Genomic DNA, 17,041 nt, shown 5'->3' with positions numbered 1-17,041 from the left:
AGCCAGGGATTATTCAAAGGCAGAAGCAAAGGCCAGAACTGGGTCTATGTGCATATTTAGAATTGTCCAGCTGGCTTGTTCCATCACAGCACAATAGTTACAGAATTACGTCCATCCCACGTCTCATCCCGTGGGAAATGAAGCTTTAGGCTTCAAGATATTTTTATATCCTTTGCTTTATTGGATCCTCTCAACAGCTCTAAATTACACCAAGGACAAAAAAAAAAAACACAACAAAACTTAAGGTAAGGCCAGTGTAGAATCTTGGGCCAAATATAGTGTGAGATCAGGATTCTGGAGACTGAGTACTTAACACGCTGCCTACGACGAACCGCGAAAAAGCATCCCGGAGGCAACGGCTCATGCGTCCCAGTGAACGGTGACTCCTGAGCAACACGGGTCAGGACTTCCAAGAACCTTCCCAGAAGGCTGCACTCCAAGAACGCTCCATGGCGCAGTGTGGCCTCTCCTCACTGCATCACCACCACCATTTGTCTTCAAAGTCATTAAAATCCCACTTACACTTGATTCTCAGAGAGGACCCCTTCTCCTGTAACTTCTCCAACTCCGCTTTCACTATGGAGTACAAGTCTTCTTCGAGCCTGCAAAAGACAGGAGAGGAGACAAGGACAGACTGAGATGGTAAAATGAAACAGGTGTCCCGTAGAAAAGTAACTTGTTAACCCTCACGTGGGTTACACCTCCACCTCCAGCCCCACCCAGAGAGACTGGGAGGGATACGCGAAGCCACAAGAACCCCTTTGCATGGAAGAAAAAAGAAATCTCTGGGAGAGATGATAAGACAGACGTAGCACAGGGCAACTCCGGTCACTGCTGTCACTGTGTATAAATCTGATTCCTCTCTCTTGTACCATTAATGTATGTTTACAGACTTTTGACAAATAAAGTCCTGGCATTTTCTTCTTTCGGAAGAGGTTGGCGTCTGGGTACCCAGTCAGAGGCCCCTCTACAACCTGAATGACACACCCAGTTGGCAAGGGGAGAAGCACCATCTACGGTGCTCACCATTCCACAGCTCTCAAAAATGCACAACTTAGAATGTGAAGGCAGCAATCTAACAATGTGCAGGTAATATAAAATCCTGAATGTATAGATGTTAACCAACTTCCCAAAGTAGACAAGCTTCCTTGGTATCCAAGACGGTATCTGCTAAAACGTACCTAGCTGAATGTCTGTCTCCACGAAAAAAAAAAAAAAAAACCACTGCTTAACTTTCTGACCTCATCTCCAGAATGCTGAACAAGGTGCAGTCTATCCCAATTAAATGCTCTTCCTTCAGTGCCTCCAGCGGATGAGAAAAAGCTTGGTCCAACCCTCTGGCCTTTGCACATGCTATTCCAACTTCCTTACAACACGCCACCCCTCATCTCTTCACTGCCCATGTTCCCCTCCTGATCATGGATTCTGCCCTTCCAGCCTCGCTGGGTCTCGAGATCGGCGACACCCCCGCAGACAGGCCTTCCCTTGCCACCTGATCACCTTTGCTTTCTACACCACAGCTCAGAGCTCCCTTCATAGCATTCATGGCAGCTAACACTGCTTTTCTAGGTCTCGGATTTGCCATCGTCCTGAGAGGAGCAGACTCGTGAGGACGAGGCTCATGACCTTTCGCTTCCCACTGTCTTCCGTGCCACGGCGCTCGGCCCACAGTCAGCGCTAACATAGGAAGCTGCTGAGTAAGTGTCCGTCAGTGAAGCACAGAGTGAGTACCAGAAAGAGAAAACTGAGGGCACCCCAGAATACCCAAATGTCTGTAGGGCTGTGCCATCCAGCGTGGTGGCCACTAGCCAGCGCGGCTATTTAAGTTAATTCAAACTACAGGAAGTCAAAGATTCCGTTCCTCGGTCACACTGGCCACACTTCCAGTGCCCAGTCACCGCACGCGGTGAGCGGCTAGCTGGTGGACGGTGCAGGTACAGCCCATCTCCTCCGTCACTGGAAGCTCTGGTGGCCAGCACCAGCCAAGGAAATTCAGTGCAGGATAACCTCGGTGTCCACTTTGAAACATTCTCCACTCCGCCCACATCTCAGCAGGTGCCTCCCCGTGTACAAGGCAGTGGGGATTACCCGAGTTTCCGCAGTGTGCACGCTGGGTTTTCCAAGGACTTCCACAGCGTGCTGACTCCCTCAGGCCCCAGGTCATTTCCTAACAGGTTCAGATTAACCAGGCTTTTGCTGCTTCTGAGAACAGAGGAGAGATGCTGGCAGCAACCAGGCGTCAAGTTACATTTCTCCAACCTAGAAGTGGGTGAGACGGAAGCGTGAAAGGTGGCCCTCCAGGATTAAGAAGCTAGAGATAAAAACAGCTCAAGACTCAGGGGGAAACATGCTGCTGAAACAGACTGGTTAACAGCATGTGACACACACCAGACACTTTTCCAAATTCTTATACATAACTCATTTAATCCATTAAAGTTAGATCACATCTTAAACCCCACGTGACAGATGAGGAAAGACTAGAAGAGACTGAGTACCCCTTCATTACGCTTCTTCCATCTCATTCCCAAAGTCAACAATTCAAAATCAGAAAATACGATTGGCTGGATACTAGGAAGGCCAAGAAAAAGAAGTGACAAGGTGCATTGCATACTGCAAAAATGGATAAACAGGGTCCCTCTGCACAGCACAGGGAACTGTATTCCGTATCCTGTAGTAACCTGCAAAGAGAAAGAACCTGAACACGGACAGACGTACGTAGATGGATGGCTGAGGTGTTATGCTGGACACTGGAAGTCGACACAACATTGTAAATTGACTATTTCAATTTAAAAAAGGGGGGGGCGGGGGAGCTGAGGATCAGGAAGGAATTCATCACTAGAGACAACGCGGTAACTGTTGGCCAGTGGTTTATCTCTTCTCCTCCAGGGAGAAGCACCCAGAAAGCGAGGGCTTAAAACCAGACCCTCTGTATTTTTTAAAGCGTAACAATAACCCTGATTTACTTGTTTAAATCTGGTGGCTTCTCCTTCACCTACAGGATAAAGAACATCGCACTGAAGGTGCTTCTTGAAGGACAGAGAAGTGTGACAGAACTGGCTTCTGACGTGTCTCACCGAGTGCAATGCCCCCAAGGTACACCCGCGCTGTCCCCAACGGCAGGACTTCCGCGGAGAAAGGCAACACTGTATGACGTCACTTGCACGTGGAATCTCAAAAAAGCCAAACTCAGAGAAACAGAGAGTGGAGTGGTGGTTCCCAGGGATGGGGCAGGGGAAGTGGGGAGGTGCTGGTCCAAAGGCACAGACTTCCAGTCCTACGATGAATAGATTCTGGGGATCGAATATACGGCACGGTGACCACAGTCAACATTGCTTTATGCACCTGGAAGCTGTTGAGAGCATACATCTTACATGTTCTCCACGGCAGCTATGTGATGGGACGGAGGTGTTACCTAAAGCTATGGTGGTAACCACTCCGCAGTCTAGAAACATATCAGATCAGCAGGCTGCACACCTCAAATTTACACAACGTTGTGTCCATTATATCACAGTAAAGTTGGAGGAAAAAGTAACTCACTTCTGCATCAGACTTCCATTGGGTCCTTGTCTCCATCTTTAGCTAAGTGAGCTCTCTGCCTCAGTTTCCCTGTCTATAAAATGGGTATAAAAGGTACCAGCCTCCTAGTGCCTCCCTGTGGGAGTATGAAGTCATGATCGTACTGTGTCTCCCACATCCAAGCACACAGTAAGCATTCAAATGATACTCTGCCCTACAGAATTGTCCCCCACAGAATCTTATCTCCCCCTTTACACCCATCACTCTGTTCCAACCGCATGTTGAATGTCCCTGGAAAATCCACCTCTGAGCCATCATATATGCAGTCATCCCCTGCCAAGAGCTTTCTTTCCCTCCCGCTTCCTTCTGGGCGCTTGGGGACGGGGGCGAGAACTCTTACTTCAAGGCTCACTTCAAGCCCTAGCCTCCTCAGCACAGTTTCCCCCGAGCCCCTAAGCACTTTGTAAGAATGGCTGCAACCACTGCCTGTCTGCAAAAATGGCTACCATTTAACCAAATTCGTACTGCCCGAGGCTAAGCCATCTGAGTTTGCAGAGCAAACACATGGCATTGTGGTTAAAAATCAGTCTTCCCCTTTGATAGGAAAGATTCACGGTGCAGGGAACATGTCCCACACACCACAGCAAAAGGTACTGATTCAAAGGAGTAATGTTTACAAGGAACCAAGGGTGGGGCAGATAAGAGTAAAACTCTTTCTCTAAACTTGGAGCTTATCACCAAGCAGAAGAGATTTTTTTAAAGGAGAGCTTTATGCTTCACCATTTTTCACCTCCTTAACCACCGCCCCTCCCCACCCCGAGTGGAGAGAGAGAGGGGGTCTTCAGGCACAGAGAACAGGACTGACTCACCCAAGTGTGCTCAGTGCGCAATTCGAGCACTTCAGCACCTCGCACAGCCGTTTCACCCCATCATCCTGAACGTCATTTTCCCCAATATCCAAGGTTTTCACATTAGGGTTGCACTTGAGGGCGTCAGCAAGCTCCTGACAGCCCTCTGCTGTCAAAGAGCAAGCTGACAAGCTGCAAAGGAAAAATAAACAGAGTGGGGGAAAGTCATCCTTCAGCCATCAGTCTTTGCTGTTTGTTCAAGCCCATCCCACTGTCTTCCACGGGAAGAAGAGGTGCCCACACGTCTTATCCTGAGCCCTGAAAGAGGAAGGTGCTGGGTAGGAGGTCTGGGACCCCTGGGCACTCGATCTACCTGGGAAACAAGCAAAGGCCACCCAGCCATCTCCCTCCCCAGACCACCGACAGGCCTGTCTCTGTGACGCTCACCAGAGAACCCAGGCTCTGCTTACCACAGAACATGTTTTTCACCTTTTAAGCTCAACATCTTGGGCTGAAAAAGACACCAGGAATCTCACTTAACGGCAGATCTAAATTCCTAAGGATGAATTATTATAGCAAGATAGGTTTGAGATCAGTGACCCAGGTAAACACTGGGAGAGAGGACAGAGGAGGAGCAAGGTGAGAGGGCGAGACAGCGATGAGAGAACACAGAGACACAGTGAGGAGAGACACTCAGAGACACAGAGGAAAGAGAGACACAGATGGGAGAACACTAACAGAGACACAGAGGATGAGGGACACTCAGAGACACAGAAGGAGAGGAGAGAGAGAGATGAAACGCCAGAGTGACACGTTAAGGAGGAGAAGAGAAACCTAAGGCAGAAATTCTTGTGCCATAATAGGAAAAGTTTGGCTTCATGAAAAATGTCCACATGGTTAAAACTGTCAAGAGCCAAGTCTAAGGGAACTGTGAACAAGATAAACAATGTATACAAATTACACCCAAAATGACTCAGTTTCACTAGTGAAGAATGCCTGCAAATCAAAGGGAAAAAAACCCAAAAACCCAATAGGGAAAAAAGGCATCAGGTTTTATCCACATGGTTTTCAGTTGGAAGGTCACACAGGTGGCTCTCGGCATTTGCAAGAGCGGAAGTCGGGAGTCCTGGTACTGCCAGGCAGACGTGCCTCCAGGACCAGCACCGGGACACGTGCTGAGCACGGCGCATGTGGCGAGCGGCCCCGGTGCGCAGCCCTCCGCGGGTGCTGCGACAACCCTTGCTGGGGGCGCGCGTGGCCCGGGGGGCGCGCGTGGCCCGGGTGGCCCGGCTGGGAGAGGGCTCCCGGGAGCTCCCCCTGGCCGCCTCTGAACTTCACCCCGTGCACCGTCACCCTCCGCCGATTTTGCTTTGTCCCCTTTCGCTGTAATAAATCACAGCCACGAACAGGCCTGTGTGCTGCATGCGGGGAGTCCTCCCAGGGAATCGTCAAGCCCGCAGGGTGGTCTTGGGGGTCCCCGCTGTGGCTGGTCCCAACAGTCATCCCATCCCCGCGCCTCCAGCACCACTGCCCACCCCACTCCCAACAGGACCAACAGCCCCCCATGGCCCGGCGACGCCACCCAGGACCCCAGACCCCGCCAGCGCTCGGGCACTCACAGGCCGGGGCGCTCGCCCCCCACCCGCGCCCGAGAGAGAGAGAGAGAGAGAGAGAGAGAGAGAGAGCGCGCGAGAGAGAGAGAGAGACAGAGAGAGAGACAGAGAGACACAGAGACACAGAGAGAGAGACAGAGAGACACAGAGAGACAGAGAGACACAGAGAGACAGAGAGACACAGAGAGACAGAGACACAGAGAGACAGAGACACAGAGAGACAGAGAGAGACACAGAGAGACAGAGACACAAAGACACAGAGAGAGAGGCGATGAACTTACTCGAGGCTGCGCAGCCGGCAACGCGGACGCCGCAGGGCCGCGCACAGACGCGCCACGCCCGCGTCGCGCAGCTCGTTCCTCCCCAGGCTCAGGTGCGTCAGGGTCCTGCTCCGGAGGAGAGCGTCCGACAGGTGCCCGCAGCTGGGCGCGCCGAGCCGGCAGCACGAGAGCCTGCGGGGCCGGGGCCGCGGGGCCGCGCTCAGGGGGGCCGCCGGGGCCGGGCCGGGCCCCGCCGCCGCCCCCGCCCGGATGCGCCGGGCGCCCGTGCCCGCTCGCCCCTCCTCCTCCTCCCGGGGCCACGCAGCGCGCACGCCGACGGCGTGCCCGCCAATCGTGGTCGCTTTAAGAAAAACTACAGCAACGGTGGCGCAAGGGCGCAAGTCCCGCTACGCGGTCAGGCCGCCCTGGAGCTCCGCGCCCGCCCGCGCCGCCCGCGCAGGGAGCTGCGGCAGCGCCTGCGGGGACGTCACCGCGCCCGGGAGCTGCAGTAACAGAGGCGGGGCGACGGCACACCGATGGCCTGGGTGGCCGGAGATGCTCCCAGACGCACCCGATGGCATGCGTTAAGTATGTACAGCTTCGTACATGTCAAAAAAACCAGTTTAATGTAAGAGTTTTTTTAATTTTAAGTAAAAATTGAAAAGAAAAGGAAACTACTTTAAATAGCCTTGAGGCAGCTGGGGATGAACCCCGGGCTCCAGAGCCAGTCGGACGTGGGTTTAGAGGCCGGTCAGCCAGGACTAACTGCTGCCAGGAGGCCGTGCCACTCCCTCCCGCCTCCATCTCCTCCATCCTGACGCGGGGACCGTGCTGGCCCGTCAAGGTGCCATGCATGTCCGAGGCTTGCGACAGTATTTGGCAAGCGTGCAATGCAAGTCCTTTGAGGGTCAGGGCGCAGCCCCGGGGGTAGGGTGCATGGCTAGCATGCACGAGGTCCTGGGTTCAATCCCCACTACCTCCATTTAAAAAAAAAAAACTTTAAATAAGTAAAACATGTGAATAGGCAATATTTTCAAAGCTTTAAAACAAACAAGTTATATGAGATACAGAATATGTGTAAGCACATCTGACTGCCCTTTATGACTAGATTACCACATTCTGTTGTTTCTTACTTTGTAGTTGGCTTTATTCCTTTGATAACTATGTAAGTTTAAAAAGCTACAGATCTAATCTGTTCTTAGGAACAATCATTAGTACATATATGAAAACTAAAAAAATGTGCAGTATACTGTTATATGTATTTACATGCAATATAATGCGTAGGTGCAGTCGAACTGTAATAATTCTACACAATAAAACTGGAAAAAATAAACATTAGTAAGAAAAGTTATGAGATATAATATCAGATTTAATATATTATAAATATATAATTTTATAAAATACCTGTTTATATAATTATATAATACATATTGGTATTACATAACAGATTCTATGTAATATGTTGTCATTATATAACAAGATATATATTACATATGGTTATGTAATAGGCAATAGGATGTATTATAGTAAATTATATCATTATAAATATTAATATATCATATTAAATGTGATAAAGTGTAAGTTATATGTCATTTTATAAGTATAACTGCACATGTATATTAGTTCCCATTATATGCATATTAACTACCTAATAGTATCCTGGTTCTGTGAGGTCAGTGCGAGGCTCAGATTCCGTGGCCCTCCACCATCACCGCCAGCTGGGATGCCCCTCAAGAACCTGGGCCTTTCCCAGCCTTTCACACTCACCTGAACAGCACCCAGTCCCAGGAAATTTCAGCTCTCCACCCGCTCCACTCCCGCGCCCAGAAGCAGCATCAGCCAAAGAAGAAAAGCCCTCCGTGGTGGACTCTCACCCCCGCCACCACCCCTGAGTCCTTCCATCCCGGATGCACCTGCTCAAGCAACGTCTCTGCACGGTTGGTCAACAGGCGTCTCACGCCCCTATGTGCCAGTCCAAACTCCTTACCCACAAACCCCCTCACCCCCCAGTCCTCAGTGTGTCAAAACATGGCACCACCCTTCCCCCGGCTGCCCGAGCCCATCACCTGGAGGGGCGCCGGGTTCCTTTCCCTCCTCAGCCACCTCCAGTCCGTCAGCAAGTACCACCGGCTCTCCCCTCTGATACGTCCCGGAGTCCTGCCCGCCTCGCCCGGGCCAGCTCCCTCTCAGCCCCAGGCCTGGTCCACAGGCACTTGCTTCTGCTTGCACTCTGCCCCTCACCACCGTCCATCCTTCGACAGCAGGCTGGGTGACCTCTGAGAGTTCGCCCGAGTATGTCACTGTTGAACCTCCAAACACAACACAGATTCCTCCCCAGCCTGGGCGGACCCAAGGCATCCTCCTGCCCCCTCACTACTCCCTCACTCACATCACTCCAGCCACACTCGTTTCCTTGTTCCTACAACACCCCAAGCTCATTCCAACCCCAGGACCTTTGCCCTCCTGCTCCTTCCCTCTGCATGCGGCTTCCTCCCCAGCAGTCATCTCTGCTTCAAACACCACCTCCTCAGATCGGCTGCTGAGCACAGACCTCGCTGAGAGCCAGTGCCACCACTCTGTCTCCTCGTGTCTACTCTGTCTTCATATCTGAACCGCTGTTGTCTGTGTCTTACTCGTAGACCACGCCCTCCACACAGGCAGGGAGCATGCCTGTCTGACCCACCACCCCGACCTTGGGGCCAGCTCTGTGTCTGCAGAGAGGCGCTCAGTTACTGGTGGACCAAAATATCCTAATTTCCTGGGATCCTTGTTAAGGCTGAATCACTTGGCACAACCTGCAGAGATTAATTGAACAAATCCGGGGTTCTGCTCAGAATCGACATGTAGGTCGATGCCCAGCACACTGAGCAACTGCTCAGTGATGTGAGTGGATCCCATGTGGAGGCGTCACTGTCCTCCTGATGCCTAACCCCGTGGACAGCCATTCCCAGAAAGGGAGGTGGGAGGAACTTACACCAGTCTCTCCAAGACGCAGTCGGGGTGGGCCAGGGAAGCACACAGCGGCTCCACACCATCATCTTGGAGCGGATTCAACCCCAGGCATAGCCGAGTCACCCCCTGGGCGCTGGTAAGAAGCAGGGCCAGGTCCTGACAGCTGGCCACTGACAGGTTGCACTTCTCCAGCCTGCGGGAGGTGAAGGTGCCAGGTGGGCCTCAGCTCTGCCCGGGTCCTTTTTTCTTTCTCATACTCTCAGCCCCTGGGGCCACACCTCTGGGACCCAAAATCATGGAAAGATGAAACCGGATAAAGAACAAAGCTTCAAGAAGGAGGAGAGGGTGGGTGAAAGGGAGATTGCTCGGTCTCAGTCCTACTGACCTCCGGGCCAGACCAGCCTTCACTGTGCGGGGCCTCCAGTGCACTGTAGGGGGCTGACTGTACCTACTCTGTACCCACCTGACGCCAGGAACACCCTCCCCTCCCCAGCTGTGAAAACCAGCACATGTCCAGACTTTGCCAAATGTCCCCTGGGGGACACAATCGCCCCTCGTTGAAAACCACTGTGTTTAGAAGAGGCTGGCAGAGCCTAAGGGGGTTACACATAGAAGCTGGCGGTCAAGGTTCCCCAAACCAAGGTGAGGGCTGAGGCTGAGCCCAAGGAGAAGAGGGAGAAGGAAGGTGACAAGAAGGGTGTCAGTGGGACAGGCAGACTCAGCAGGGGCTCCCCGGGGCTCCCCAAAACATACTCCCGCTGCCGCTCCAGCTTGCAAAGGAGGTGTTTTGAACAAGCGGGAGGACTTACGATAGCTCCTTGAGGGGACACCTGGACGTCCCAAACGGCCCCTGCAGTCTTTTCACCTCGGTGTTAGAGAGGTCGTTGTCGCCCAGGCTGAGGAACCGCAGGCTGGAGTTCTCGCCGAGTTCCGCAAAGAGCTGATGGCAGGCCCAGGCGGTGAGGCCACACGACTCCAACCTACCGAGGAGGCCCCGGGTCAGGCAGTCACTCCTGGGAGGGTGGTCTTGGTTTAGAGGCCCCCTCACTCCATGATTCTCCCTGTTCTCATCCCTTCCAGGGACAGGCGAGCTACGCCCTTGTACGTCCATGCTACTCAGTGCAGTCCACAGCCCAGCATCACCTCGGGGGCTGTTAGAAATGCTCGCTACCAGGCCCCAGAGTAGGCCGGCTGGATCTTGGGGGTGGGTTTCAGGAACCTGTGTTGTAGCATGCCTGCTCGGTGACCCTGACATACTTCCAGCTTTGAGAACCACCGCTCTACACGCGTGCACTTCCCCCCTTTGCTCGTCTTTCTCTGCGCCCTTCCACGGCAGTGCTGACTCCTGCCCTCCCAGTGAGTCGTCCCACCTAGGTGTGAGGCTGGGGACAGAGCTGGGGAACCAGAGACTGACCACAGATACTGGAGGTTGCAGGCTGAGTGCCTCAGAGTTCTGAAGATCATCGCGGACACGGTGATTCCCAGGTTGTTGCAGCTCAGGTCGAGGTGGGTCAGCCTGTGGTTCCCATGCAGAACGAGGACGAGCTCCTTCAGAACCCGCACGGGAGACACCGACCTGCACCTGAGGGCGAGAGGCAGCGGGAGGGGAAGGCTGCTTCCCCGTCCGGCCTGTCCAGCACACACACCCTTAAGGATGTACGAGACTTAAGAGAAAGTGAGAAACCTTTGAGGAGGCAATCTAAAATATACTCCCAAGTCAAAATTCATCAACTTGTGCCTCTGAAATACGTGTAGTTTACTGTGCAGGAACCACACCACAATGAAGGTGTTAAAAATTAAAATGAAATAAAATATACTCCCAAAAGAGCCGCTAAGCTCAGGTGGATGTATGGAGTCAAGAATCAAGCCTGCCCCCGCTTCTCCCCTAATCTGCTGTTAAGATGTCCTGGGCCTGCCTCCTCTTCCAGGGAGGTGCCCCTCCCTACGCCAACCCCGCGAGCCCTAGTGAGAAACCTCCCTCCTTCTGCTTGTGTCCTGAGCTTGCTTCTCCTTACCTTGAGAACTAAGTTATAGAAGTAAAATGGGGGCGAGGGGTACAGAGAAGGCGGCTGTTGCGCCTGCCTCCCAGGTATCTGACCCAGCTCACTGGACACACAGAAGTCTGAGGGCGGTTACTAGTGCCACATCTTCTGCTCTCAGCTCATTGAAGCAGTGCCTGCCTCTGATTTTTAGACCTCGAGGGATGACCTTGAAAATTGTGGAGGTGGAACAGGGTGGAATTCGCGAGCCTCGACTGCAGAGTATCTGACCGGAGGCCACCTCCAGTTCAGCTCTAAGTGCGACTCTCACTGGGTCCTCTAGCAGGTGATCCTCCCCTGGCCTCTCCGGCAAGGCCCGCCTCCTCCTGCCCATTCCTGCCTCCCTGGGAGCCGGCTCTGAGACCCTGCGCCCCGCACGCCCGTGGCGCCATAGGAGGGGTAAGCGCCGGCCGGAGCTGCCCTTCAGCCCAGAGCGTGGTCTCCCCGCGGCGTCCGGCCGGCGGGCCTCCCCTCGGGCCCGGGGCGCCCCCAGCTCTCCCGAGCCCTAGAAAGCTTCTGCTCCTTTATATGTAGCTCAAAACATAGTCCCCATCCCCCCACCACCACCCCGCCAAGGGTCTGAAGGAAAAATGAGCAGGTACCTCTACTCAAGGTCGCTTATAATGGACTGTCATGTTTTAAAGTTCAATCTACCTGGCCGAATGAGCAGCTTCACTGGTGCAAGTCCCTTCATTTTATTCTCCTGAGAACCCAGATTACTTTCTGGCAAATAGATGCCCACTGCTGTAGTCAGAGGAAAAATGGTTATTCTATGGCCATCTTCAAACTGAGAGGCGCACACTTACGTCAGCTTCTGGAGTTTGCATCTTGGATTTCTCAGCTCGTAACAGAGTTTCTTCATGGAGGGAGCATTAAGCTTGCTGTCACTCAGGTCCAGCTCACGCATGTTCCCATTGCAAAGCACGGAGCAAATATCCTGCCACTGACGAGTCCTCAAATCGACCACCTTTGCCCTTTGTGAGGGAGAGAGAAGGCCGGTGAGAGTAAACGAAACTTGGCACCCAGAACGTGATGTACAGGAGGCAAGAAGAGGCCCTGATGAGAACAGACTCGGTGAAGCTCTGAAGATGAAAACGTGTAACCCAAAAGCTACAGTTCTTAAAGTACCAGATGCTTTATTCCCACGGTCCTCAGCAACTCCTTCAGAGGAGAGGCAGCGCATACCGGGGTGAGGTGGACCACGGGCATAATCCTTAGAAGTTCAGACTCCAAGTAAACAGACCTGAGGGGCATCCGGAGCCCAGCCCCTAGTAGGCGCGCTGAACCTCCGTGCTCCAATTTTCTATCTCCAAAATGTGCGAAACATAACTTACTCCCATAGGGTTTTGCGGAGATTAAAGAAGACTCATGACGATATTTAGAACTTAGAATTATTAGCATTCTAATCATGTAGAATGTTCCTAACGTAGTAGGCGCTCCGTGTTAAGAATAAAAGAGCATGAAAGTCAGAAATGAATTTTTTAAATCTCAGTGAGACAAGGGAAGTAAAACAAAGACTACATTCTGAGAGCATTTGAAGGGGATAAAGTTCTGCTCTAAGTCCAGAATTGTGGCACTGGTGAGAGTGTTTGCAGCCTTATGTGTATGTGCATGGGTGTCTGTATGTGGCGTATGCATGCACGTGCATTCATGAATATAGCATCCCTGCCTGTGCTGATGGACACAGTTTAAAACCCCTGAGGAAACCAGTAAGACACTGTGCTGCAGAGAAGCAGGAAGTAACTTCACCATCAGAAGGTCTTTGCCGACTTTAGGGAAGGTCTGAAATTCTCTTAAGCCTTAGGGTGACCATGCATAACGTGATCAGTGGTGTGGGCTCAGCAGTAATCCTCACAGTAAGCGGGATTCCACCTGGGGAATCATTCTGTAGTAACGGCACTTACTCACATGACCCAACAGGGAACACCATGGAAACAAGGCCCTCATTTAAGTTTTAGGGATTCCAAGTCAGGATAAGCGATAGCAAGCACATGTTGAACGTTAATTAATCCAGACCCTCCAACCAAGCACCTTACTCGTGTTTCAGCCTGGGTGAACACAAAGAAGTTAGTCCTCTCAAAATTTCATGTTGTTCAATAAAAATTGAACTGGTTATTTCTCACAGATTTGAGGGTTAAACAGGAAAGGATTTGACAACACATTTAGCAACTCCTGTCCCAAGAAAATAGTTTAGAAAACGTTCCTGGAACCTAAAATGAGGAAATCTGACTTTTCTAGTAGTTCCCTCCCAGACTGGAAGCCAGAAGTGCCAGTAACGGGGCAAGGTCGGAGGACAGGAACCAACAGCAGCTCAAGTATTTCTAAGATCCTTCTTCCAGGAGACAAAGGGGCAAACTCCTAAGAACAAGCTTTAAGATTCTGTTGACACCCTCGGCCCCACGCTGGTTCCAACTGATTCTCAAAGGAGAGGCGCGCAGCGTTTTATTTAAGGTCTGGAGCTCTGGAAGAGCTGGGCTCCAGTCCAGGCTGGGCTACTTACTAGCCACACTGACATAAGAAAACCGTGTTTTCACCAGTCAGTTTTCTCGTCTCTGAGGACAACAAGAGGTCCCCTCCATCCAGGCGGGGGCACCAGACCAGCTAGACGCAGGCGGATGCCGCGGCGCGACGCCTGGCGTGCAGACCTCCAGCAGGCACCGCCTGAGATACGAGGTCCAAGGGGAACTGCTGAGGGAGCCGGGAAACCCTGTATGACCCCCAAAGGGAAGGATTCCCACAGGCCGGAGCTGATCTAGAATGTCTGGTCAGTCACAACCACTGAGGACACCACGACCGACAGCAGAGTTTTTTTTGTGGAAGAAGCTGGGCGGAGCCCGTGGAGACGAGGGGAAGCTGGTCAGGGGAGGGCTGGTTCTGGATTACTCACCCCGGGGTTTCCGGGTCAAAAGTCAGCTCCGTTTGAGGGATGGGACTGCTGACAGAGAGCCTCAGCTTGCTCAGCTTCTGACAGTGCTTCAGGCAAAAGGAAGAAACTAGAAGTTGCAGACTCCCACGAACGTCAAGGTCGGCTTCCAGGAGGCGACTCAGGATCTGCCGTACAAAGTCCTCGTCCTGCGTCTCATGTAAGCACTGGAAAAGCAGCAGGAACTCAAAACGGACGGAGACCGCGCTGCACCTCTCCAAGTCTTCTGCCCAGTCCAGCAGCTCGTCCCTCACCCCGCGAGACACTTCACAACCCAGAGCGTCTTCCAGTTCCCTGGCCAGGTCTCTTCTTACAAGACCAAAGAGAAAGAGAACCATCGGATTCCAATAGACGTTTGTGTTCAATAAGGCGTCACTCAGCAGCGCCCTCATCTCTTGATGCCTCGTGGAACCACCACCAAGGGACCCTCTGGCTCCCTGGAGCACATAGAACACGGCCCCCAGAAACACCTGGAAGCTGTGGTGCGTGAAAGCAACGCAGTCCTCACAGTCACCGACTTTGCGCAGAATATTCCGCCTCAGGAGAGACTCGACGAGAGGGGCCTCCAGGTGCCAGCGCTCCACGTCCTCCTTTGCAAACGTGAAGTGCGAGAACCACATTCCCTCTGCAGCGAGGCTGCAGAGGGCCCTCCACTGCCCCGGCCAGCTCTGCCCCGACACGCTCGCCGCTGCCACGGAAGACAGGCCGGAGAAGAAGCGGGCGTACAGGCTGGTGGCGGTCTCGGCGCCCGGCCGGACAGACGGGCTTCTCGCCATCCGCCACTTCAGGCAGGAGCACACGGCCCAGCACACCAGGGGGGCAGAGCAGGAGCGAAACAGAGACTCCATTTTTCTTATCTTAAGCAAGATCTTCGTGGCTTGGTCGTAGTCACCAAAGAACCTGGTGAAGTACTCCTCCCGGTCTCCCTCTGTGAACCCTGAGAGTAAGACAAACCATGGATTCAGCAGCAGCCCTTTAAGACGACCATTACTGTAGTCTCTGGCTGTTACCAGTAGGGTAGCCGTGGGCGCCAACTCTTTCTTCAACAAGTGGAGGAGGATTCTGGCCACTGGGAGCCGCCGGTACCAGTCTGAGCATGGCGGGCTGTTGTCCAAGTCGGGGGACAAAACTATCTCTTCAAAGCCATCAATGACAAACAGGAGCCTCTCGGGATGACCCATGAACTCTTCAATGGGGACCTGAGAGTCAGGCCAGTCCTGGGAAAGCAAGCCAGCAAGGGTGGTGTCCGCCATCTCGTTCACTTTATGGCAGCTGATAAAGAAAACATAGGAGAACCTGTCCTGGAAGAGGACGCCCTCTGCCCAGTGCAGCACGGCTTTCATCGCCAGCGTGCTCTTCCCAGCCCCGGCCTCGCCCTCCAGGACGATCGTCCGGGGCTGGGCTCCGGCCCGGTTAGGACCCAGCAGCCTCCTAAGTTCTTCGTGCTCCTTCGCCGTCACGTTGCAGAGATATATATGGTCTTCAGGCCAGGAGACGCTGTCCCACATCGCCAGTACTTTAGCCTTCATCCTCTCTCTGTACCTCCTCCTGTGGGCTGGAACAGAAGGGAGGCGCGACAGGGCAGGACAATGGTCAGAATGAGTCTCGGCATTAGAACTGATTCAATGATGAAGTTCCCTCGTAAAGCCCTGAACCAAGGCAGACAACCTGCCTTCAGGGGTCTTTCTCTGGGGACTGTGGGGGTGGCAGGGGGAGGGGGGAAAGCATCAAAAGTTAGCCAAACAGTTTGATGACAGGCAAAAATGAAAGACCTGAGATGGACACAGGATAGACTGAGAATGACCTTAAGAGGAGGAAGGGATGAACAGAGGCTCCTGCCTAAGAGCTGACACCTTGATCATGAGAAGTAGCCAGTCCAAGATACAGAAGGAGATGCTGTCGGGCAGGGGGACCAGCTAGAGAACTCGCTGAGGCAGCAGTGAGACGTTCTAGAGCACGATGCCCGCAGTCTGGTGGCAGGCGAGCTCAGCTGCACGGGAGGGGCTCAATCACGGGCACCTTTGCTCTGAAGGCCAAGGGATGCTAGTTTACATCTGTTGAGGTCACTGGCCTTTGGGCAATGGAAACCAAGAAGGAAACCAAGCAGACCAAGGTAGGGAGCCACACCTGTCATCTAGGTGAAGCATTCAGTCAAACAAACCCATCGACAATATAACAACAAATTATTCTCTCTCTCCCCACTCTCCCTCCGCCCAAACCTTCCTGCTGCTTCTGCAAAGCAAAAGAAACCATAAGCAGAACACAACAACAACATAAGGACTGGGAGAAAATATTTGCAAACAATGCAACTGACAAGGGCTTAATTTCCAGAATACACAAACAGCTCATACAACTCAATAGCAAGGAAACAAACAGCCCAATCCAAAAGTGGGCAGAAGACCTGAACAGACATTTTTCCAAAGAAGACACACAGATGGCCAACAGGCACATGAAAAGATATTCATCACTAATTATCAGAGAAATGCAAATCCAAACTACAATGAGGTATCACCTCACACCAGTCAGACTGGTCATCGCCCAAAAGTTTATAAATGATAAATGCTGGAGAGGGTTTAGAGAAAAGGGAACCCTCCTGCACTGCTGGTGGGAATGTAGTTTGGTGCAGCCACTATCGAGGACAGTATGGAGGTTCCTTAAAAAACTAAAAATAGACATACCATGTGATGTAGCAATCCCACTCCTGGGCATATATCCAGAAAGATGAAAACTCTAACTCAAAAAATGCATGCACCCCAATGCTCAAAGCAGCACTATTTACACTAGTCAAGACATGGAAGCAACCTAAGTGTCCACTGACAGATGACTGGATAGAGAAGCTGTGATACACACACACACACACACACACACACACACACACACACACACACAC

The 17,041-nt window shown here is 52.5% G+C and overlaps 1 protein-coding gene across 1 annotated transcript in view; it reads right to left on the bottom strand.

The window, feature by feature from the left end:
* The window catches only part of LOC102542180 (NACHT, LRR and PYD domains-containing protein 13), a 38,222-nt gene that overhangs the window by 7,462 nt on the left and 13,719 nt on the right, over positions 1-17,041 (bottom strand). The window contains exons 4-12 of the mRNA XM_072968333.1: positions 14,143-15,706; positions 13,540-13,560; positions 12,035-12,202; positions 10,604-10,771; positions 9,212-9,382; positions 6,259-6,429; positions 4,386-4,556; positions 2,089-2,259; positions 523-602 (exon numbers count right to left, since the gene is read on the bottom strand). Coding sequence (XP_072824434.1) covers positions 523-602; positions 2,089-2,259; positions 4,386-4,556; positions 6,259-6,429; positions 9,212-9,382; positions 10,604-10,771; positions 12,035-12,202; positions 13,540-13,560; positions 14,143-15,706 — 2,685 coding nt within the window. The remainder of the gene's footprint in view (positions 1-522; positions 603-2,088; positions 2,260-4,385; positions 4,557-6,258; positions 6,430-9,211; positions 9,383-10,603; positions 10,772-12,034; positions 12,203-13,539; positions 13,561-14,142; positions 15,707-17,041) is intronic.

Source organism: Vicugna pacos, chromosome 9, assembly GCF_048564905.1.
Source record: "Vicugna pacos chromosome 9, VicPac4, whole genome shotgun sequence".
Lineage (NCBI taxonomy): Eukaryota > Metazoa > Chordata > Mammalia > Artiodactyla > Camelidae > Vicugna > Vicugna pacos.
Note: the sequence above shows the minus strand (reverse complement) of the source record. Positions and strands in the feature narration are given on the sequence as shown.